The sequence below is a fragment of the Ammospiza caudacuta genome, chromosome 4, assembly GCF_027887145.1.
Source record: "Ammospiza caudacuta isolate bAmmCau1 chromosome 4, bAmmCau1.pri, whole genome shotgun sequence".
NCBI classification, from domain to species: domain Eukaryota; kingdom Metazoa; phylum Chordata; class Aves; order Passeriformes; family Passerellidae; genus Ammospiza; species Ammospiza caudacuta.
The window spans coordinates 4,529,130-4,553,685 of record NC_080596.1 but is presented as its reverse complement, the minus strand read 5'-3'; the positions used below and the strand labels follow the sequence as shown (position 1 = coordinate 4,553,685).

Genomic DNA, 24,556 nt, shown 5'->3' with positions numbered 1-24,556 from the left:
TGCTTACAGATTAATCCTTTGAATTTATTTGTCATAAATATATGGAACAGAGACAAAGGTGAAAAAAAAATTCCTCAAATCCCTACAGGAGAAACTAAGAGAATGTTGCAATGGAAGAGAAGGCCATCACTTTCTACTCATAGTGGAAAGTGTTTCTGCAAGGCAATTGTTCACTAATACCCAAGAGAGTTGTACATGAAAGAACAGGGGACTGTGACACCTGCAGGGGGAAGTAACACTTCAGAGAAGCATTGCCCTATCTATCCCACTGCTTCTCACAGTGCAGGCTGAGTGCTGTCCTGTCTTAACTACACATCCTGGTTTTGTTGATGAGTGAGAGAAAGTTTTGAAGGGAACACAAGCAGCAGGAGATTTTTTTTTCTCCTACAGCTATCAAAAATTACCAGAAAGACTGAAGCATGGAGATCTTATGCTGAACATGTCCACTGATTTTGCTGAGCCCTGAAGATTAATGGAAATGAACTGGTGCTAAAGGAAAGACTTTCCTTTAGTTTCCACTGGGGTTTTTTTGGTTTGGGTTTGGTTTTTTTTTTCCAGGCTTTTGGGGTTTGAGAGGTTTGGGTATTTTGGGAGGGGAGGTAGGGCTTGTGTGTGTGTATGCAATGTCTTTGCTCTCCCACAGAAGTCTGCTGATACTCTTCAGTAAAGAGCACATCCATTTCAGGTATTTCTCCTCTAGTCCCTTCTACTATCAGGTCCTCAAATCTTACAAGATTCAGTTCTGATTGGGACTATGCCTTGCACTGCCTGCTCCACTCAGATACTGCACATTTTCAAACAGACAAGAGCTCATTGGAATTTACTGGTAATCCTGCCAGTAAGCACAATCATTCTAACAAAGAGAAAGCAGAAAGACGTGTCTTGGGGAGTAACTGGAAGAAACTGCATCTTTTGAAATGTTTTAGCTTAGACTTCAAGCCTTTGTTAAAACTATGGAAGAAGAGCAGTTAGTATGGAAATGATGCACAGATAAAACATTAGCAAGATGTAGAAAACAATAAATGCATTCCTTTACCTTGAAGAGTTAGTTGTTTGGACAACTTTGGAGTGATATCAATTCCATTCTTCAGCCAACCCAGCTGCGGGTTGGGAATACCTTCAGCGTGGCACCGAAGGCTAGCTGTCACACCTGGCTCCCTCGCCTGGCTCTCTGGATAGACTCGGATAACTGGTGGAACTGAATACAGAAAACAATTATAATTTAGTGAAGAACATTATTTTCATTTTAAGAAAAATAACAACAACCATTTTAAGAAAAATAAAAATTCAGAAGATCCCTGCAGCTATATATAACTACATACAGACATGGTATTCATCAGATATTCAGTGACATTCAATGCAGAATTCTGTCTCAGAAAATTTATGAAGCAAACAAAATATTCTGTGAGAAAAACCTCTTCACTGTGGTATCAAAGAAAAAAGCCTCAATTCTTCAATAGTTGGTGGTTGAGTATTAAGATTTTGATTTTTCCTTAGATTTCTTTATAAAATATGACTAATGTACAATTAGCGAGTCGTGATATGTTGTAAAGAGATTTTAATTGCCCTGTTTCACAAATCTTAACATTTCATCTCCACCTTTCCCCTCTTTCCAAAACACCTAGTAACAATCCCTTCTACATGCAAAAAACGTGTTCAGGTTTATAATTCTTTATACATGTTCAGACAGGACCTTCTGTACCCATGATACCACCTTCCTTCTTTACCATATGGACACTTCACTAGCTTATGTTCAACCTGATTTCCCTCTGAAGTCCTTTCTTGCCAAGATGCATTCCACTAGGTGGTCTCCGGGATATACTGGTGCACCAGGATTGTTTTTCCCTGGGTGCAGGACTCTTGCACTTCTCTTTGAAATTCCTAAATTCCTGCTGCTTCATTTCTCCATCCTGTCAAACAAACAGCAGCATGACCCTGTAGTCTATCAGCCACTCCTCTCAATTTGGTGCCATCTAAAAAACTGTTGAAGGTAGAACTCTGCTCCATTTATTCAGATCATTAATTAAGATTTTAAGACATACATCCTTCTGGACAAAATGTCCACACAGCTGAATAACTGTGTTACATGATGGGTGAACAACTAGCTCATGGGTCAGGAACAGAGTTACAGTGAATGGGGTAACATCTGGCTGGGATCCAGTCATTAGTGGGGTTCCACAGGGCTTAATCCTCAGTCCAGTTCTCTTCTAAATGTTCATTAAAGACTTGGACACAGCACAAGACCTGAAGGAATACTAAGTAACTTTGCTGACAACACCAAACTGGGAAAAGCTATTAACTCCCTCAAGGACAGAGAAGTCCTGCAGAGGGACCTCAACAAATTAGAGAGATGGGAAATCACCAATTGTAAGGGAAAATGCCAGATTCTGCACCTGGGGCACCTACAAGCAGGGGCAACCCTGGTTGGTTGTACAAACTGGAGAATGAGGTGCTGGAGAGCAGTGCTGTGGAAAGAAACCTGGGGGTCCTGGCTGATGGCAAGTTGAACATGAGTCAGCAACTCATGAGACAAGTTGCTTGAGGTTGTTTCTAACAATAAAAAAATATTAACTGTAATAAGATTAAGGAAGTGTATTTCCCATTCGCCAAAGTTTTGTTTAATGCAGCTCTACAAGTGTGGAATACTTAGGTTGTCACAAAACACAGCTGGGTAGAGGAGAAGTATCAGTTGATAATGAAAGATAACAAGATCAAAAATTAACTGTGTCTACTTTGGCATGAGATTAAACATTTTCAAATCCTATTCAACTATTTACAAGAGATGTCTCAGCATGCTGTCCCATTAGATCATAGAAATGCCTTACATTTCTGCATTGCAAGAAATGCATAAATCTACCTTATCTCAGATAGGATGCAAAAATCAGTAGGTTTCAGAGATATTTTAAACCCAGTTAGAGAGAACAGTATTTTCTACATAACCCCAATATGTAAATTGCAAAAATGTAATATAATAACATGGGAGAGGGTTAAAAATTAGATAATATGGCTTTTAGTTTCTTAGACTACCAGCTGAGAGGAAGAGCACATAAATATCAGAGATTTAAGGTTTCTATTGATTTTCTGGAAAGGACTTTGCTTTCATGGACGTGGATCTTAATTTTTCATCTCAAGCCTGACTTTGCCACTCCTATTTCCCCTCAATTTCTTCCCTCTTTAATCTCCTCTTGCATAGCACCGTGTGCTCCATACTGAGACCTTGCCTTCCCCACTGTGCTCTTCAGAATGGGCCCTGCTTGACTGCACATTCACTGGTTTGAATATTTTTGTCACCTCAGCTCCCAGCCTTGCTCTGCCACACTTCCTAAAATCCAATTTTCATGTCTGCCTGTTCAGCATTTCTTGACACAAGGTCCTTTGGGCGGCCCACCTCATGTTGTAGATTTCCCACTGCAGCAAAGCCAAATGCCTTATTCTTCCACCTTGTCTCTGGAAAAGCAAGGACCTCCACTTCCTTAGAGACTGGACTGCCATCACTGAACACTCTCAAGCATCTCAGCAACAGAAACAACTTTCAGGACCAATAGCAAGGCACTGCAATTAGTTGTGTTCTGACTACATACACCAGGATATTTCTATTCGCTTTCTGTGTCAGTGAAATACTCTAATTGCATAAAAGACTTATGGGTATTTAACTACCTCACCTGGACAGACTTCTATTGAGAACATGTGAAGAGAATTTTTTTAACAGTTCAATTTCAAAGAATTTTCACTGACAGGAAAGAGGAATGTATTAGTTTTATTTGGGCAAAAGGCATGCAATATTTCTAATGCAATATTATTGCTAAAAAAGTTTTTGAAAATATTATAACTGAAATCCAACTCTTCCTAAACCAACAAATAAAATCTCACCCTGCATGACAAAATGTTATTGTTGCTAAATTAACTACTTAAGGGTTGTTAGGAGATATGAAAGGGAGGATCTGCTCAGGTGAAAATATATCTGAGTTTTCTTTTACCATCCCTTATTTCTATAGTAGATCCTGTTCCCTTTAGCACTGTTTTTCCAGGAACAGAGGTTCTTGCATGACAATAGGGTTTATTTTTTGACATGTTTTTCCTCTATTTGCTGCCATTTTCCTCTTTCCTCACCAACTCTGTCTGACAGGTTTATGCAACTAGAAATGTTTTTCAAGCCTTGTTTTGCATTATAATTTTTATTTCATGTTACCCTGAAGACTATTTGTAATATTCCACTAAGAAAGAACTGTGCCACTGAGGCATGCTGCAGACAACTGAAATGTAAATGGAGTTGTGGGCTCAGTCTAAAAAGTTAATTCGATGTGACAAATTCAATGTAAAGTCTTTGGGGTTTGTTTGAATCAGGTTTTTGTCTGTCTGTTTTGTTTTGCTGGTTTTTGTTTGGGTTTTTGGTGTAGCTGACCAAAACAAACAAACAAATAAATAAATATCACCAGAAATAAAATTTAAAGTACATAATTAATGTGACTGTTCACACTGATTTTCAAAGAGATATGTTCTAGGACCTTCAGCTAAAAAAAACGTTAAAAGGAGGAGATCATAACATAGGTTAAAAAGGGAGGGGAGACACCGCATGTTTGTATCTAGTAAAGTACAACACACAATTGAGTGAATTCTATATCCCTTATCTTTCAATTCAAATAGCAATGTGACTGTTGGTTCCAAATATAGTGAATATGTTACTATTCAATAGCTCTAGCACTTGCTATAAAACCTCTTGAGCATTATTTCAGTTGGGTCTCACGGGGGAGGGAAGTGAGAAAATAGTCTATTCCAGCTGTCTTGAATGCATGTGTTTAAAAAAGAAACAGGGGATAGCTATAGTGAACTAGGTTCTTCTATTGATATATATATATATATATATATATATATATATATATATATATATATATATAATATAAAAGAACTCTTGCTTAAGCTTAGATACTTTGGAAAAACAAAGCTGGCAAACAATTCTTCAGACACTACACGTTCCCTGCTTACATCTGGCTGAGGCACTGGGCTCTTCATTCTGTACCTTAATGTATCAGAACTGCTGATCTTATTTAAGTATCACTGACATTTTAGAAGAAAAATAAAGATCAAACTGATAGACTCAAGTTCATTTAATCATATAGCCCCAGAGTCATATAATCTCAAAACTGTATACACGGAAAGTCGTAAAAATTATTATTATAAATACTAATAATTAAGACTGAGTCATGAAAGAGTTACTTCTTCTTGATCATAATTTTTATTTTGGTTTTGTTTTTAGTTTATATGAAAAGGCTTAAAATATCAACCTATAGGGTTGCTCACAATATTTACCATATTATTTGTATAAGAGTAGACTCATTATTTCACCATAAAACAAGTCTTTTACAGTGCTCATTAATGTATTTTTAAGACTCCAAAGGAAGCTCATTATTCTTTATTACTGTGCCAGATAATTCAAAACTAAAAATATCTTAGATTTTTATCTTAAAAGTAAATCAGATTTATATCTATAATAATTGCATACTAGCCTAAAATATGTGATTTCTTTTTCCTAAAAATATATAGGTATACATAAATGGAAACCAAGAAAGAACTTAAAATCTAATTACATTGTTTTCACTGAACCTTCACATTAAATCGTTGTGCTCAACGTAGTCTCATTATCCCATTAACCTTTTGACTGTCTCTCCAGTTAATACAAGTATCATTATATTAATTAGTCATTATCACAGCTACAAGTACTGACCATCATGCCTGTGCTTAAGAAGCTTATTCCTTAGAAGTACAAATCTAAAGTGTGGAAGAGCTGTTCATTTGACCTTTAATCTCAGTAGATTTAACTCAATTTATCCACAACACACAGAGCAAATAATCCTATTGCTCAAAAGGTCTCCTTTTCCTGTTTCTTGCTGCCCAAAATATCAACATCCAAAATAATTTAGGAAGGTACCACTCCAGTGCCAGCTTTTGCAATGGCAGCTATCTGAGGCTTACAGTGGTTTCCAGATGAAAAACCTATTTCCTGTCAGACACATTATCACTAGAAAAACCTACATTTGCCCTCCTTCACCTCTCTCAAATTGCTTCTTGATTTTCTAGTCTTGCAGAAAACCTTCTTCAACTTGAGCGGAGTTTTGCCTCATTATGCGCTGAACTGAGACAAACATGAATTCAAGAATATTTTAACTCTTGCTATGCACCTCTCGGGGATTATTTACACATTGGGATTGGCCAGGAATGTGTTGATAAGAATATAATTTTGTGAATAATTTAGGGTAAACCAAACCCCATAAAACAGAGGAGGATGTTGGTCAAGAACTCACTAACGTGTTCAGCTTGCCAAGAACTCTGCTATGTCTTCAGGAATTAAAATATTAATAAACTGCACATCAGACTTCACACTAGTTTAGCCAGTAATTGATATCTGGCTTTTTAAATGACAGAAAATAATCCCAGAAGAAAAATTTGGAGGAAAATATGTTGATGCCATTTTCCCATTACCTTGGGGACAACACTCTATGTACAAGATGTTGTGGTTCAAGAGGGCAAGAAACTAGGGAAAAAAAGTTGAAATATATGGATAGAGAAATATTACAAGCCAGCTTCCTGACAAACATAACAGCAAAGACAAAATGTTTATAAAACCGCAAACAAGCACTAAGTGTCAAATGGATTTAAAATGTGAAGATATTAAGAACAGAAAAGGGGAGAAAGGCTATTAAAAGAAGAAAAATCAAATTAAAAGCCAAAATAATTTTGGGAGCTGTATTTCATATGGATATACATGAAAGATAAGAATAAAAGAAAATATTTCAGCATTCTCAGATGTTAAAAAAAGTCAGCCAAATAAGGGCTTATGCAACTGATTAACAGCTAACAAAACAAAGAATGATGGTAACAGCAGTGGCCAGGAAACTAAGCCTAGAGTATGCCTCAGGAGAGAAATACAGCCTCTTAATGCAAAGTAAATTTGGAGAAGATTGAGGTCAAACATGATTCTGGATAGGATTAAACAACAACATGGAATGACAAACACTGGTAGTTTACAGCAGAAAGGGAATCTTAAGAGTCAAAGAAAATTTGAATTGAAATAACCTGAAAGCACTCTCAGGAAAAAAAAAAAAGTCACTAAACCTCAGAGATGATAAAGCAGACCCTTCATCAGAGGAAAAGAATCCCTTAAAATACTTTAGGAAATAAATTGCATATAAGAAAAAAGAGAGGGTACATCAGCTTGAGAGAAGGTAAAGGCCTGTCTTCAGGGCACCAGTAACAAAGCAGTTAAGTTTTGTCCAATACAGAATTCAATGAAGTGTTACCTGGAACTCGAACAGATGTAGGAAAATGTAAAGATCAAGTTTTAAAACCCAGGTGTCTCAAGCTAATCTACTAAAATCATGGGTAGATTTCAATAACCTAAATGTGAATTTAGAAGCCTACATCAATTACAAAACCTTCAGGGAAGTGCATTCTATTAATCTTATATTCAACAAAACATTCTTAACACAAGAAACTTACACATTTATTTTTCTCAGCATGTTCCCCAGGTTACTAAATTAATACTAGAACCTACTTCATCTGTGTGTCTATTTATATATAAACCACTTCTGTTCTGCGTAACATCCGAGGTGCAAAGCAAGTCCTCTGGACTATCTTTACACCTTTTAATAGTTCTTATTCTATGGAAGCAATAAGTTTAAATTATTGTGTTTCATTATTTTTAAGGTTATTTGAAGGAGATCAATGAAGAAAAAATCATATATATTTTTCTATTAAGATGTAACACAATACAAAAAAATGTAGGAAAGAAACAACTGATCTGCTTAACAAAATTCAGGTTTCTTATGACTTGATAATTAGAACATTTTTCCTTACCAGTCACTTGGAGAATATGAGTTTGATAGAGCTTATCATACCCCTCAGCATAGCAGGTATAATTTCCCATATGAGTTGTGGTAACCTTAGTGATGTACAGGGACCCATCATCTCCAAAATCCTACCAGGAAAGATTAAAAACAAGGTTATCATAATTAAACCCACATCTCTACAGTAATTACGCTCATCATCTCAGCAACAAAGCTGTGATGCAAATATCAGACATCACACATCACAAATATTAAACCAGCATATCTGACAGTAATCTGAAATTCAAATATTTTACTTGTGAATGGTGGAGTTGTTTAATCTTGCTACATATATTGTGACTGTAAAAGAAAATACAACTTTTATTTTAACAACTAGATAAACTCAGCAGAAGCAATATGTTTACTTAGCTATGACTGTAATTTGCAGAAGAAAAGCTGTTGAGAATTGCATAATTGCATCCAAGCAGAGAGAAAAAATCTATGCAAAAATTAACAAGTTAAATGACATCCTGTGGAAGTGTTGTGATCCTTTGTAATGAGCAGACATGACAAAAAAAAAAAAAAAAATCTCGTTTTTCTTCAATTCTTCTCATTAGATTCACTGATACATTACAGAAGCACTACCGCTGTAAACTGATTTCAGGGATCTGGGATTCCTGAAAGGAAATGTTTGTGATCAAGACTGAGGCAAAAGAGGTTTTTAGTATATTATCATCTAGTTCTTCTTTTGGCACTAGGTCCCATGCCAGCTCAGCAAAAGGTCCATATTTTCTCCTTTCTTTTGCTGCTGATATAGTCCTGAAACTCTGTAGACCTTCAAATATCTGGAGCAGATCCAATTCTGGGATGGCTTCATCTTTTCTTATCTGCACATTCAAATAGAGTCTCCAGGTTCTTCCTGGGTCACCTGTCATTCTTTACACTTTTTTCTTTTTATTTGAGTTATATCTAAAGCTCCTTGTTCATTAATACAGACTTCTTGCTGCTTTTAATTTACCGTTCATTGTGAAAGCCTGTTCTTGAGCATAGAGGAGGTCATCCTTGAAAACCAACCATCTCTCTCAGACCCCTTTTATTTTCAGCATGATCTTCTATGGAATTCTTCTAAGCACATCCTTGAACAGGCTGAAGTCTCCTTTCCTGAAGTCCTTTGTTATATTGCTTTTTGCCCTGCTGTTTCCTCTTAGGCTCTTTGACTCAGCCATCTCATGGTCACTGTAGCCAAGGTTGTCCTCACCTTCATTTCCTCAACCAGTTCTTCCTTATTTTTTACTTCACAAACTTTGTAACCTTCTCTATAAAGTCCTCAAATCCATGAAGACTTTATCAAAAGCTTGCAAAACCAAAAACTTCAGCTACAATACCTCAGTCACTGTAAATTGCAGGGTAAAAGAACTTTAACAGAAAATATTACTATGCGCTGCCTTATTCTTACATTCTGTCCTTTGGATGTTAAAAATGAGAAATAATGGGCTACATTAACCTCTGGTTCATTATGACTATTCTTGCATTCTTCCATAATCTCACCTACAACTTTTCCAACTTATTGGGATTTATTTTTTTCAGTTCTCACTTTCCAGTTTTTATTCTTACTCAGAGAACACAAGAAAACTGAAATCTCTATGAAATTCGTTTTAATTTCTCAGTTTTCTTTCTTTAAATACACTCAAGATATTATTCAAAAAACATGTGTCTCTCTGTACTTCTTCATTCAAAGATGTGTGGGCAGCTAAATTTCACATTTCACAACTCCATGCTTCCAATGGTTCTGCTAGTTGTACCTTGGGAGAACAAAACAACACGCCTGAAAAATAAACCCACCTGGTAATACTATCAATAATTGACTTCCTCAAGATAACTACGTTTCTATATGAGCACTTTGGTTAAACAGAAAATATTTCTGGCAAATCTTCAATATACCATTACACGTTACCACTGCAAAGATCAAAAAAGGCACCCTCTTTAAGACTTCATTTTTAACTGATGATGCGAATCAGTGCAATTCCCCTTCAGAATAACCCACCCAACTAACTTCAAAAATCTTCCTTATTGGATATTTTGACTTTGTCTCTTTCTAAAATACATGAGGCAGAAGATCAATTTACTTCTCCCTTTTACTAGCTGAACACACGTTTTCAAAGTGTTCTTCTTCAACAACACTATTAGTGGAAGATGAAAGGACAGCTATTCAAAAGAGCCACACTACAGGTACTTACAGTTTATCTGGAAAATGGGTTTTGTTATTACCATTTGGAATTTTTTGCCTAATCTCTGCCAAAGATATTTGAGAATAAAATAGGGCAGTGGATGGAGTGTAGAAAAATTCAGCTGTTACAATGCAGTCTGGAGACTAGTTTAATTTAACATTCCTTATGCTAAATTATTAGATATTGCTTTGAAGCATTCCTACCTGTTTCAGCTCTTTAACTGATTCATTGTGGCATATGATATCCTTAGGTACCATTGCTATTTTCTAAGTAAATGTGTGCCTGTGCATGGTTTCTCCCTTCTTTTTCACAGAAACCATGGATGAGACACTCCTGTGGTTATTTTATATTAGTATTTCAATAGAATTCACACATGATGACTCTCAGAGAGTTAGAATTTTATGGACAGAATGTTTTGTTGGTAGTGGTGAGCTTTGTCTGGTTGTTTGGTTTGGTTTTTTTACAACTACAAAATAAATGTCCTCAGCTTATTGTTACACTGAATTCAATGTTTGTTTTGTTAATTAAAGCAAACCACTCAATACAAAGTGAACAATGTTGTAAGCAGCATTTGAAAAAGGATGGTGAAGTACAAACAGAGCTACTTGACACTGCATGTTGACAAGCATTTAGTGTTTTATTGACTGACTCACAAGCTGAGTAATTTAAAAAAACCCTGTATCTATACTGACACACAGACATCTTTGAAACAGAGCCTTCAAAAATCAACAGCAACAAATACAGAAAAGATGGGTTTTTTAACGTTTTGGAAAATATATTTGATGACAGTAAAAAAGAAGAAATTGCTACAAGCTCAATTTTTGTTCTCCTACTGTTCACACAGAAATGGCAAGGTACTTCTAAAATTACATTGAGAAACTCTAATTATTTTTTTCATACATGAAAAGATAGAATTGAATAATTACCTTAACAATGTTTCAGCTGCAATTCTGTTCTCCTGAAGAACTTGACATTTCACAAATCATAATATATGTTACAAATAATGAGCAAAATAATAAAGAAAGACTTCAATTTGATAGTGAATATTTGCTTTTCTCTCTTGCTGTTTATAAAACAGAAACGAAAGGTGATTTTTTGTTTTGAATCAGCAATTATATCCTTGGGGTTTATAAACCACTTTCATATGCTAATGCTTTGAATATGAGAGAATTTATGACCATTTTCCAGCATTTCTTCATTAACAGCTCTAGGAAGACTGTTCCTTGCTTTCTCCCTACAGGAGAACATATAAGGAAACAGACTGCTTGAATTTGTTCATCATCATAGAAGCTAGAAGTATTTTTGTTTTGATCTATGCCATTTGGGCTTTTCTCTTTTTTTCCAGCATTTTTTTGCCCATACTTTGCTTTCCTAAATAGCTTTTTGGGGGTTTTGGCTTTGTAAAAATAAATTTTTAAAAAATAAAGCACATGGGATATGTGAACTGAAGATGTGAGTCCTTACTAACATTATCCTCAAACAGAAAAAAAAAATAGTTTTTTGTGTTCTTAATAAATGAATTAGTGAACACCAAATATTATGAATTCATGCTTTTTCATATTATCTTTATTTCTATTTGCAGTCTTTAACAAATCCACAACAAAGAAAAAAATATATTGTTTAGACCCTTCTTTATTGATGGTTATCAATAGTAGTTAAATTATAATGATAACTCCCTGGGTGGGGGCATTTTCCTTAGTTTTAAAGGAAAATCTTGATTTTTTTAATGGGGAAAGGCAAAAAACCCCACATTATCTGTCTCTGAGCCGATCAGGTAGAAAATCTGAAACTAAGAATTAAAATTTTGTATTGGTTTGCTAGGGGAAGGCTGTACCAATAACTGAAACCAGATAGTCTCACAACAATAGTTGTTTGCTTGTAAAACACAACCAGTACACATATTCCCTTTTATTTCCTGTACATCCTCCCAAGCTTTCTGCATTTTATTTCAGTCAACTCATGGAAGTACCAGTAATACTAATGTCACATTCTTGCTCATATTTTACAGGTTTTTCAGTACCTTTAACTTTCTTTATTACAAGGATACAGAGAGTAGATATCCTTTTGAAGGTTAACTGAAAACATTTTAAAAAATAATTATTTACCTGTGGTTCATTTGCCAGACAAAATCAGCTCAGGCTTTTTGTGCTAATGTCAATGCTACAACTATTTTCTAAGTAATCAGTTTCTCTGTTCACGCAGACAAAGCAATGCAACTCTGCACTTTATTACTGACTGTCACAAAGAAATTATATCCCACAAAGAACCCTGAGAAAAATTGCATTTGGCAGAAATCCAAGATTTTTTAAATTTTTTTCTTCTAGATTAAGAGGGTAAACAAATTCTACATTTCATAAGCACAAATCTGCATACCTTCTCTCAGTCTTAAATTTTACAGCGGCAATAAGAACAAATCATGAATCTAGTGTAAGTCCACTGGTTGAAGAATCAGCCTGACAGAAAATAGCAAATTATGCCAAAGCTTAAAGAAGGGAAGTGCACAGTCTAACATAAACACTAGTACAGTATATGCAGTAGAAAGCGATAAAATCTTAAAAGAAACTATGTTCTCAAGAATACACCATCAGACACCAGTTTGTGACTGTTAATGCAGACTAGTTTTGGTCAAAGGAAATTAATCCTCCTAAGCTTCTTTTACAGTCATTTGAGAAAGCTCAGGGCAGCAAAATCCTTTTATGGGATCATTCAGTGGATCTGTCAGTGCTCACTGTCTTAGCTGCCACCCACCTCTCTCTGCTGACCATGAAAACAAACTTCCTAGCTACAATTAGATATTCCAAGCATTTCACTGGTTCCCCTTTTCTTGGCACTGGGGAGAACAGAAAGAAAAAAGGAAATAATGACTGAATTTTACAAAGGCTGTATCCCATTATTGCAAATAGCTTTACTAGCCTTACTATACTGATGATTGAGTAAAGTGGTGAACATTTGGTGAGTAATTCAGAACATCTAAATAATAATTCAGAACATCTAAATAAATCTCCCATGCTGAGAAAGTCTTCATGCATATCTTCCTAAACTTGTATTATATTACAAATGCTCAATGCAGAGGCCACCCTCTATTCTTGCTTCCTAAAATAAGACTTTGTAATGCATAAGCTGAGGCCAGGAGTTAAATTGCGAAGGATTTGGCTTTATTCAGCAAATCTGAGAAAAAGATTATTTCTCTGACTAGAAATGAATACAATAACACTGTACCTGTTTAAATAATCAATTAGATATGTATGATTTTCCCTTTATTCTCTGAGATATAGCAAGGACTGCAATTTCACTTCATGAGGAAATAGTAACAGCTAATAAATGGTAATATCCATTATTCCACATAAAACATGCAACTGCTTTGTGCTTTTCAAAAAAAAGTCAGTTGATTAAAAATTGGTTTTGCTATTTGGAAATCTAATAATGTTGCAACCTCTTAAGAACTTGAAGAGGGATGACACAGGAAAGTGACATAAAAGGCCTCAGTGCTAGATTACCAGTGAGAATAACGACTTCATTTGATATGTAGATGTGTAAAGAGAATTTGGAATTTTTTTCTTGTTTATGGCAGACACTAGACATAAGTGAGAGCTTTGCCAAAGTACTAGAGCTCTTGAGGCTAGCCATAAAACATCACTAACCTTTTACTTCCCCAAAAACTCCGTAATTTTACATTATCTTGTGATGAATTGGCAATAAGGACTGCTAATTTATTTAGACATTCAAAACCTCCAACTGAGTAGATGCAGTATATTTTAAGTAGAAAATTCAGCATGCTCTGATACAGCTGTCTTTTTTATTGCTTCATGTTACACAGAGATCTTCAGAGAGACTCATATACCATTTGACTTTTACTCCTTTTTAACAAGCCAAATTGTTATATAATCAGATTTAATCAGATAAATCTATTTGACATTCATTCCTCACATATTTTTCAAGTTAAACTCATAACAAATGAAATGAATTTATAATACTTACTCAATTACCACAGTTTATTATCATTCCGCCAAACTGTGCCTTTTTTTTTAATCAGCTTTAATTGTAGATATATTTATTATCACACTCCAAGGTAGTTTTGCAAAGAGAAACTAGCTTTGCACTATGCAGTTTACTTGGATCATATTCCAAAGTGTATCTAAGTGTTAGGAAGGCCCAGAGGAGCAGAAGTACTGATGTAATTTACTCTCTAAGGTGATTCAGTTTAGAATTCACTGAATATCCACTAAATTTTTCTGATTCTAAAAATATCACACTACATAATTATACTGTGCTGAGATTTAATCTGTTTTCAAATACTACAAACTATTCTGTTTTAATTTTATAATGTTTATTGGAATTTTTGATCTTCCTACTGCATAAAACACTGCATTTCAGTTTTAGTTGCATCAGTCCAAAGCCCTTTTCTTATACTGAAAATAACTCATATCTTTGGTTCCTGAATTAGACTAATCTTGAAACAAAAAAAACCCCACTTCATTTCATAGAAATCAAGTTCTCCAGATGTTTCTTTACAAAACTCAAGAGAATCTACAAAAAAAGGAAACAAACAAAGCTTAAATTTTTGTGTTACTCAAATTTTTATCCAATTATTATCTAGGCCATCCCATGTATTTATGAATTATCCAGGAGGGAAACAGACAAGTAGGTAGAGGGTATTCAAGGTTTATGCAATTCACAAAAACCCAGTGGGATAAATTTTGGGTTTTCACAAACTCCTTTGTGTACATGTGATAAACCAATAAATAGACAACAAAAATATCTTTTCAAACAACTTTTAAATATCTTGCAGACAAAAAAAAAACCTAAACCAAAAAAGATAGAGATTTTTTGAGAATCTCCTAATATGTGGCAACTGAAAAGGGTGTATTGGGCTAAGTGGCAGGTGAAAAAAAAGGAAACCTAGTACCTTAAAATGATTTAAAAATCAGAATGATTCACTTTGGCCCATTCTTAGCATACTAGGGAGGAAAAAGGCCCATTATAAATCACAAAGTTTTTCTAAAGTTATCTGTCATTTTAAATGCAGCATTAATATAAGATCTAAAGACAACAGTACAAAGAAAACAGGGCCAGTCACACATTACTTGGATTATTAGCACAATCCCACTTGAGTCAGTTTGTTATCCAGTATGTCATACAAGAAATAGGCACAAAGATGCTTAGAAAGAGTCGGATGCAATTCCTACACTAAACTTTTTTTTTTCAGCTATGCACCTGATTACATACAACAAAGTGAATGTCATCCATTCCTTGCCATCTTTTTCTCTTTTCTTATAAAATCAAAATATTGGCAGTTTGAATGCCAGCACGGCAGCTTCACTTAAGGGTTTAGCCAAGATTGACACACCCAATAATTCTGAAATATTCTTCTTAGAGCCTTTTAAATAAACAGAAAATTCCAGTCACTTGAACTAAACACTCAGTATGAAACTGGAGTACTGCAAAAAGATCATGAATTTACACTACTAAAATACTGAAAGCTGAGACAATTTACATTTAATACTAATCTTGGTTATCTAAGCTTTACACACATTGCCTTTGCTCAAACCACTAATACAACAATCCATGTCCATCAGTCTAATTCTTAACTAGCAAGATTGATTCCTTGATATCAATGAAAGAAAAGACACTTCAAGGTCATTGGCAGCAACCTTTTAATGCAAACACAGAAACTATTTACGCAGGGAAAATTCTTTGGGTTTTGCTTTGGAGTTAGGTTTTTTGGTTGTTTTGTTTTCTGTCTACACTGAAATGAATCGTGGTGTTTTTAGTCTCATTGTATAATCTGGTTCTGGTTCCTGGTCAGGTTAACTGTAAAACAGTGCAAGAACATCCTGGTATAAAACAAGAAAAATTAGGGTGTTCAAAAAGTTTCCAGAAAAAACCTAAGATTTTTCAGCATATAGTGGCACTGACAAACATATTTTCTAGAGCTGTACCAAGTAGGACTTCTGTTCTTTTACTGATATGAAGCCAAGACGTTATGATAAGCCCACAGGTATCACAATGGTTATTCATACACAAAGGCAACAGCATAATGCTGAACTAGCAAAACCTCATTACTTTCTATACATTATTAGCAATAAGATATTTCTGTTTCTTCTTTCTGTTACATCTGGTCTGTGTTCAAGCCATAAACCGAGGTTGGAAATTCCCCATTTCAAAAGGGATTGTGAATAGTCATAATAAATATTTTCTGGATGGTATTAAAAAATAAATATTGTTGATATTTAGACAGTTTGCTATTATTAAATGCTCATATTTGTTATACATAAAACATTTACTATATCCTGTTGCAGGTAAACTGTGTGTTATTTAAAAGCAAAGTACCTAATAGAGGTACACGAGATTCCCATGCAATAGTTCTAAAAAAAATTGAACACAAGTACTTTCAATTGCACAGTTTAAAAGTAAGACCACAAACTCCAGTTAAATGAAATGCTTATATAAAAATTAATATGCAAATGACAGTATCACATTGAGTCATGACCACATTCCCGTGCTCTCTCTAAATTAACAGGTTCCCTCTTCTGTGAGACATCCATTACTCCAATTTTACCACTGCTCTGCCAATCACAATAAGCACTTTCTTCTGCTGCAACAATAGCTAACTCTTTGTTAACACACTTGAAGTTTCTACAAGATGTACCAAAATAATTTTAATTCTTAGTGGACCATTATTTGTCTCCTGTAAATAATTTTTGCTTTTCTGTTTTCTGTAATGGGCCCAAAATTTTTTTAGAAGTGCAAGTCCTTCACAAAATATGAAGCTATATACACTATATTTTCTTTTTTCACCCTTGTTCCTTGCTTTTATTTTAAAAAATGAGACGGCACTACTCATTAGAAATATTATATGCTACTGTCACCATATAAAACTCTATCACTGAAATACCATAATATATTTTCCTTATACACAGTACAGTCTTACTTTGGAAGACTGAAATATACAGAAGTTCTTTTTCTCTAGCTAACCCCTGATTTCAATTATATTTTACTCCAATTATAACTCTATCATTAGCTGTTGCCAACTAATAGAATCCATGTCAGAAATAAAGTCTCTATTAATACAGAGGGTTGGGAGAAAAGGCAGTTTTTTCTTCCCTGCCTTCCTTTTGACATGTTAATTGTTCAATAATCACAGGTTAAACTTCAGTCTTTTTCATGAATGAATTTCTCGTCTGATGTTTTAACTATGTATATCATATTAAAAATGTGAAGGCAAAACAGGATTTCAGTCATCCTTTATTAACTATAGGTTACAATAGCAGGAACTTCACAGAATTCATGGCATTTGCCAAACTGCTGCACAAACTTTTAAGTATCTTGTAGACAGAAGTCATTGATATTTTACTGTACTAGAGTATGGCAATTCCATTTTATTTTTCATTAATACAAACAGGTCTGTAAAGACAGATTTTTGCCTAGAAGGAGCACATATTCTAGAAAGGAAGACATAGCCTCCTCCCTCTTAAATAACAGAACTATTTGAAATAAAATGCTTAAAAAATGGACACACAAACCTGCTCTTAAACCAGACAAGATAACATACTTCAGATGAGAGTCATAAGACTATGTGATTTTATTAAGGTAGCCTGAAATTTATTTTCTACGCAAAGAAAAATTATTTTTTCTTTTCAATACTTCAATTAAGTATCTATATGCAAAAGCTTATAATTTGAAAACATTACTATATTTCTCTTAGAAAGTTCTAGAAGAAATATGTTAATCAGCCAAAACCAAAACATCCTTAGCAGGTGCTTTTGAGTAACTGTCATAAAATCCAGTCCCTTCTACCTATCTTTACCCATAAAAGTATAATAAAGAATGCAGATTCAGTGACCCTCTGTAAACCCTCTGAATTCTCCTTACTCAAGGACAATTTTTTTATATCAAACCAAATTGGATGTTATTTAGAAGCACTGTTTCAACTTCCCTACTTCTGCTTGTAGTTTTAAGCCAAGCATACATGAAAGGAGAATCAGATGGAGATCATTAATAGATCTGTTTCCAAAATCATACTAAATTAGGAAAATCTCTAGTTTCATTTATCATTCCTTTTGAGCCGATCAATGAAAACACTCTGCCATGGATACAAAGGCTCTTGCACATACCCAAACAGAAAAAATTCTGAATGAGTCCTTTTGAAAAGGAAGCCCTAGATTATAAAGATAGCAATGTGAAAACAGTACAAAAATGAAAAAGAAAAAAAGAATACACATGAAAGTGATAAAAATAACAGGTGAAAGAGAAATCAGTCTGAGGTAAGTAGATCTAATTAAATTTAGATATGAATGGATACATGGTGTCAAGTTTATGAGTAGATAGATCACTGACCAGTTTGATTCAGAGAAATCTTAAATATCATCATTTGAAAATCATGGCAGATAAATCCTCCTCTGTTGTTATCCAGTCAGAGTTCACAAACTGATCAGACTTGGTCCAGACAAACAATTTGCTTCATGTTGACTTTTGCAAATAGCAGTACCAATTATATTTCAGGTGGGTAGAAATTTTCTTCCTGAACCAGTACTAAGGAAATGCTTGTACACTTCTGCAGTATTAAAAAAAAAAAAAGAATTATTTTTGAAAATATATAAATGACAGTTAATCCAAGGTAGGTAGGTAGGTAATTATGCCCTGCCTATTGTAATTTTTCCTCCTGGGCTGCTTGTGATCGTGGGCCAGACAGGGTTTCTCTCTTTTTTTTTTTTTTTTTTTTGGTATTTAAGAAATTGTGCCGCTCTGTTCAATGAAACAGACTTCTGGATATCAAAGCATTTTTATTGCTGGTGATATGGCCCTCCTATTTAATGTACTATAGCAGTGATTGTAAAGTCAGGACTATGAGCCACAAGAGCCTATTATTAACAAAGCATCTTTCTCATGCTCTTAAGAAGGAGTGACCTTTACTGCTAGCTGCAGCATAGTCGAATTGCTCTTTCAAGACTTCTTTTCTAAAATAATAACCTGAAAAGCTCAGTATTCTTTCTGTGTACTATAAAACCCTTTCGCATAATTCTTCTGAAAGCTGTGAAAAGTATTAAGTCTACTAGGATAGCAAAATTACTGCAAAATGACCTGGAAAACTTGGAAAAATAAATATGTAACTAGTAATAAAATTATTCAGAAATGATGCTGTTTTTCACCCAGTTGATGGATGTATGTAGCAGAAGAAGTGAGAAGAGTATGTCTATAACCATACAAAAAAATTGAGCTGCAATTTTTTGATGAACTAATCAGAAATTAATAGCACAAAATGAATTTGCTAGTAACACCAATATTGAATGCAGACATAACCTGCATTTTTATATAGATATACAGAAAAGAACAGAGAAAACAATGAATTTGAATTGAAAGAAAAGCTTAAGGTAGAAAGATATTATGGGAGTGAAGAAGAGATGCTTAAGAAGGTTTAGAAGTCATCTTGTAACACAAAATATAAAACAGCTTTTCACTAATTTTGAAATACAGGGAAAATGGGTAAGAGTGAAAAAAAAAAAAAAAGTATGATACAAGTTCTGATGCCTGGAAAAAAAAGGAGTAGAAGTTACTCCTAAATTCAAGCCCCAAATGTACTTGATAGACATCTGGATGTGCAGCTATCCTGCACCACCTGGATTAGCTTCGGGATGTTCCGAACTGAGCACGCTGGTCTAAGGTGCAGGATAGAACTCACATCCATTCACCCAAACTCCATCTTTCATTATTCAGGAAAGACACAGGAAAGACACAGCAGAAAACAAGTTCTCCTGAAAAAATATGGGAATTGATCAGTAATAGATATGATGATTATGGAGAAAAAATACAGCTTTAGGACTTCCAATATTTTTTACACCTTCTATTGTTATCACACAGCACCAATGGGCATTGGAAAATATTACATGGCAGGTACATGCTCTCAAGTAATTGAACCAAATATCGGCTCCTAGAGCTGAACTTGCAAGAGCAACTAGTGTCAAAAATGGCTTTACAAAATCAGTTGGCATTAGATATGTTATTATTAAAGGAACAAGGAATACGTGGAATGTTAAATCTTACTGAAATTGAATGTTGCATTACCATTCTCAATGCAACATCATCAACTGAAGAAGCACAAGCCAAAATTAAAGAAATCACTGGTCAAATATAAGAGCTTTCCCAATCACTCCAAACCCAAAGGTAGCTTACTGGCTGATGTCCATACTCTAATCCTTGTTACTCATGGAGCGGGGGCAATACCTACAATGAAAACTTCAATGATTGCAACTGGAGTTACTTTTGTAATTGCTGGGATAGCTATCATGCACTGTATAATTGCTTGTGTCATTCTCCTGCTGTTTCTATATTTTCTCTGACCTTTCTATAAACACAACACCCCCATGGGAGACTCTGAAATGAGAAAAAAGGTCCCAGGAAGACACTGTTTGAGCCACGGGGAGATGTAAGAGACTTAAAGACCACAACTGCCTCAAACATTGTCAAGACTACAGCAGAGTGAGCTTGAGATAAGACCAGAGGACAGGAATTTGCAACAGGAAGGTGCCTATTCCAGGCCTAGAGGAGCTCAAGTTTGGTTATCCCACCCTGGCTAATGCATCTGGACAAAAATTCCCACTATGGCAAACTGTGGGAGGAGAAACAGCTGCCTATACACATGCAACCCTCAGTTACGGGAACATCTGTGGACACCCACGGAAACCCAGAAATTGGCCTGCATAATAGTGGAGTGGCACCTCCAGAAGACTCTGGGACCCCACTACCGAGAAGACCGGGGTGAAGGAGGCCCAATGGGATGCCTCTGGATCCAGTGTGGTGATTGTTTTCTTCTTGATCTCTTTCTCCTTCACTTCTCCCCCCCCCCCCCCCCGCCTCCACCCCCGCTCTTTCCTATTTCTTTCTATCTCTTTACCTCCAATTCAATATAGATAAAAATAGAAACATGCTGACTTTGATGAGTCACTGTTAATCAAATCCAACCACCTCATCAGAAAAATGAGTAGGAAATATCTGAAAGTTGTAGTGTGTTTAAGAGGTGGCAAAAACATAATGCACAAGACTCCATTACAGTCTTTTGGGTTTTCTTGGTGGGTGAAGGGCAAAGATGTCAAGAAGAAAATGCCGACTGCCACCAAAAAAGGGTCAACTTTTATGCATAAATTAATTTTAACAAGATAAACAAATCAGACGTTTTGAGGAAAAAGTAACCTATACCTAACTTCAAAAACCTCAAAACTGAAACACTAGATGCTTTCCATGAAGGCAGCCTAAAGAGAGAGATTATGACCTTTTACCAAAAGGAAAAAGCTGAACTACACTGTTTTGAAAAATTACTGTTTAACTTTGCATGTGGACAAACCATCCCAGTAGATCTTCAATAAATTAAAAAAAAAAAGGCCAAGATCTTATAAGAAAAGTAAGATTGCTCATGTATGGGAAAGAACCTGAAGGCAAAGCTGTAATAAAGTATCAGAAAAACAATAAAGCAAATTAAGTTATAAAAACTTTAAACAAGTGAATGCATTAAGACTAAAAAAGTAATATGCATTGCATTTGGGAAATACATCTCCTATTTTTCATACGTGGGAATTATTATCTCTAATGAATAGTAGGTTAGATAAAAACAAGAGGAAAGTGGAAAGGCAAATATTAAATTTAAGATGCAAGATAACAGGGAGCAAAAAAAATTCTTTCTATATGTGGACTGAAAGATCATCAAAATGCCCTGTGATATCAGTTCTGTAGTGAGTCACGGCACAATTATATTACAATTTAAGTAAAATTTGCAGAGGCATATAATTTTTCATAATTTCACTCAGATGGGTGCTAATTATCCCTGCCTCCCATCAGTTTCAGAAAGAGAAGGATTAGTAGCAAGATGCAGTACTTCTACAAAAAGTAGTTATAAGTACCACAAGAAGAGATGAGGAGAGCTAAGGACTTTTAAAATTATCAACTGGATATTATCAATAATGTCATTAGCATATTCTTCATAGAACATTTTTAAATATACTATTTAAATACAAATTTCTATGATCATCCTTTGAAAGTCAAATGGTATTTCGTAATATTTCTTTAAAACGTATTAGAATATACAAGACATTAGACATTATCAAGACTCATTTTTAGCCACTCCACAGTTGACAGCTTTAGAGATGTATCTTGTACACTTTCAGTAGAGGAGTGGAATATTTCAAATATATATAAAAATTGAACTATCAATTTCAGTTTAGACCTGGATTCCTTTCCTCCTTGTTGCATTTTTCCATTTGACAAAATACTAGGACATTATATTGTTCTGAGTTTGTCCCTCCTCAAAGCAAATAGCTTAATTCATACTGAGGACTAGATAGTGCAAAACCTTAATTTCTAAGTATGAGCACTCGCTATGATTTACAAAATCACATTGTCACTACTGCTTAGCCTGGTTCCCTATATACGTGGTGACTTCCAGTTACCTTGATCTTTGATCCATTTTACTGAAAAAACCCCAAAACCTTAGCTATCTACCTTCCCAGGTCAGTGTTTGCCTTGCCATTTTCAGAAAATGTACTGCTCTTTACACAACATTATTAGTCTTGAGATGCTCAGATATAGTTCTTGTATAACTGAGTAAATTAAGAATTCCCAGAGTTAGGCAAACATCATTATAGTTTATAATACAGCTACAGTAAAACTTAAAGTACGCTCCTTCTGGGGACATCTGATATTATACAAGCAGTAAAGAATCTAGAAATAAAGAGACATATCAAATCTATGAAAACAGTGAAAAGTAAAATAAATTTTGAAGAAAACAAGGTCTGGGTACGAATCTAACTCAATGTCTTTCTCTCCATTCTTTTGTTGTTTCTTCTTTTAATCCAGGCACCATTAACTTTTTCTTCCTCCCTATTTTACTTTATCTGGAAAGAGAGATTATTATCCCACATATACATATATTTGAGCTCTATTAATTTTAGTGCCTCACTCAGGATATTGAATCTGACCTTCTCTTTCTGTATTTGAATCGTAACTAAACTGTTAAGGGACTAAACTAAAACTTAATTTTTGCTTATGAACAATGAGGTTCCTGCAGATCCACCTCTCAGATTTGTCCAGGTCCCTCTGGGGGGCATCCCAGCTTTCAGATATGTCAAATGCACCACTCAGTTTCATGTCACCTGTAAACTTGCTGAGGGACACCTCAGTCCCACTGCCTGTGTCATTGACAGAGATGTTGAAGAGCACTAGGCCAAAGACAGACTCTGAGGGACACCTCTCGTCATTGGCCTCCACTTAGACACAATGACAGAGATGTTGACCACAACCTTTGGCTCGCTCCATCGCTCCATCCATCCATCTATCCATCCATCCATCGCTCCATCCATCCATCCCGATGTTGCATGGAACTGCATAGAAGGCTTTGTAGAAGTCTAGATAGGTGACATCTGTTGGCCCTGCATTGTCAACCATTGCCACCACTGGATCACAGAAAGTCACCGGACTGGTCAAGCAATTGTCCAGAAGTCCTTCAAGATAAACCTGCTCCAATGTAGATGTTTTGGATATCTGCTTCACAAAGCCCTACCTTCTGCTCTTCCAGTTTTAGACTTACTTCTGCTGTTCCTTGCTCTTTTTTTGTTCTCTAATATCTCTCTCTCTCTCTCCCTGTTTTTTATGCCCTTTTTTGAACGTTCTTTCAGAGATGCCATGGGTGTGCCCTGCCGATGGTCCCTTGGGAATGGCTGCATACAGCATGGACATCCCTGGTCCTTTACCCTAAGAGGCCACACCTGTGGCCCCTGCTGCCAATCCCTGGGCACCTGCACCCAGCACAAGAACTTTCTCTGCTTGTTTTTTGTTTTTTTGGGGTTTTTTGGGTTTTTTTTGCTGTTTATTTCTGGGTTTTGTTTTGGTTTTTTTTTTTGGCTTTTTTCATACTCAAAAATGTATGTATCCAGCTTACAAATCACTTGCTCTTTTCATGTCTGCAAAAAAGCCAACTGAACCTTTCAGTCTTAAGCTGAGCTGTTAGCTTCATCATTTCCATTCATCATTTCCCTTTTATTTCTGTCTACAGATGCATCTTCCTTTTTTTCTGTCAACAGCTCATGCCAGCTATTACACTTAGAATTGATTAGTAAGAACTCCAAATAGTGGTTTTGAACATCAGGAATATTTACAGAAAGGTAACAAATATTGCAGACAGATCTTGTGGACATGGGCAAGACACTTTTCAATATAAGTCATGTGATTAATATCAAACTAACAAAAGCAATTATATTTAACAGAGAACTTTTCAGATTATCTTGGGTTTATCTTAAGCCTCTCAAGGGACTTAAAACCATCAATCAAGCAAGATGAGCTTTTGAGCTTTGAAATTGTCCATTATTTTACAAAGCACCACACTGAGGAAGCTCAGTTTACCATCAGAACTAACAAAACCAGACATAAAAGAGAGATGATGTGTGGGAACAATTTTCACCTTAAAAATAAAACATTCATAAAAAAAAGAAATAAAAATAGACAAACTAGGTATTTCATTGCAGC

The 24,556-nt window shown here is 35.2% G+C and overlaps 1 protein-coding gene across 2 annotated transcripts in view; it reads right to left on the bottom strand.

Moving 5' to 3' along the window:
- FSTL5 (follistatin like 5) overlaps positions 1-24,556 on the bottom strand; it is a 270,104-nt gene that overhangs the window by 59,719 nt on the left and 185,829 nt on the right. For both annotated transcript variants that reach the window (XM_058803344.1, XM_058803345.1), the window contains exons 8-9: positions 7,852-7,972; positions 1,037-1,198 (exon numbers count right to left, since the gene is read on the bottom strand). In XM_058803344.1, the coding sequence (XP_058659327.1) occupies positions 1,037-1,198; positions 7,852-7,972 (283 nt within the window). The remainder of the gene's footprint in view (positions 1-1,036; positions 1,199-7,851; positions 7,973-24,556) is intronic.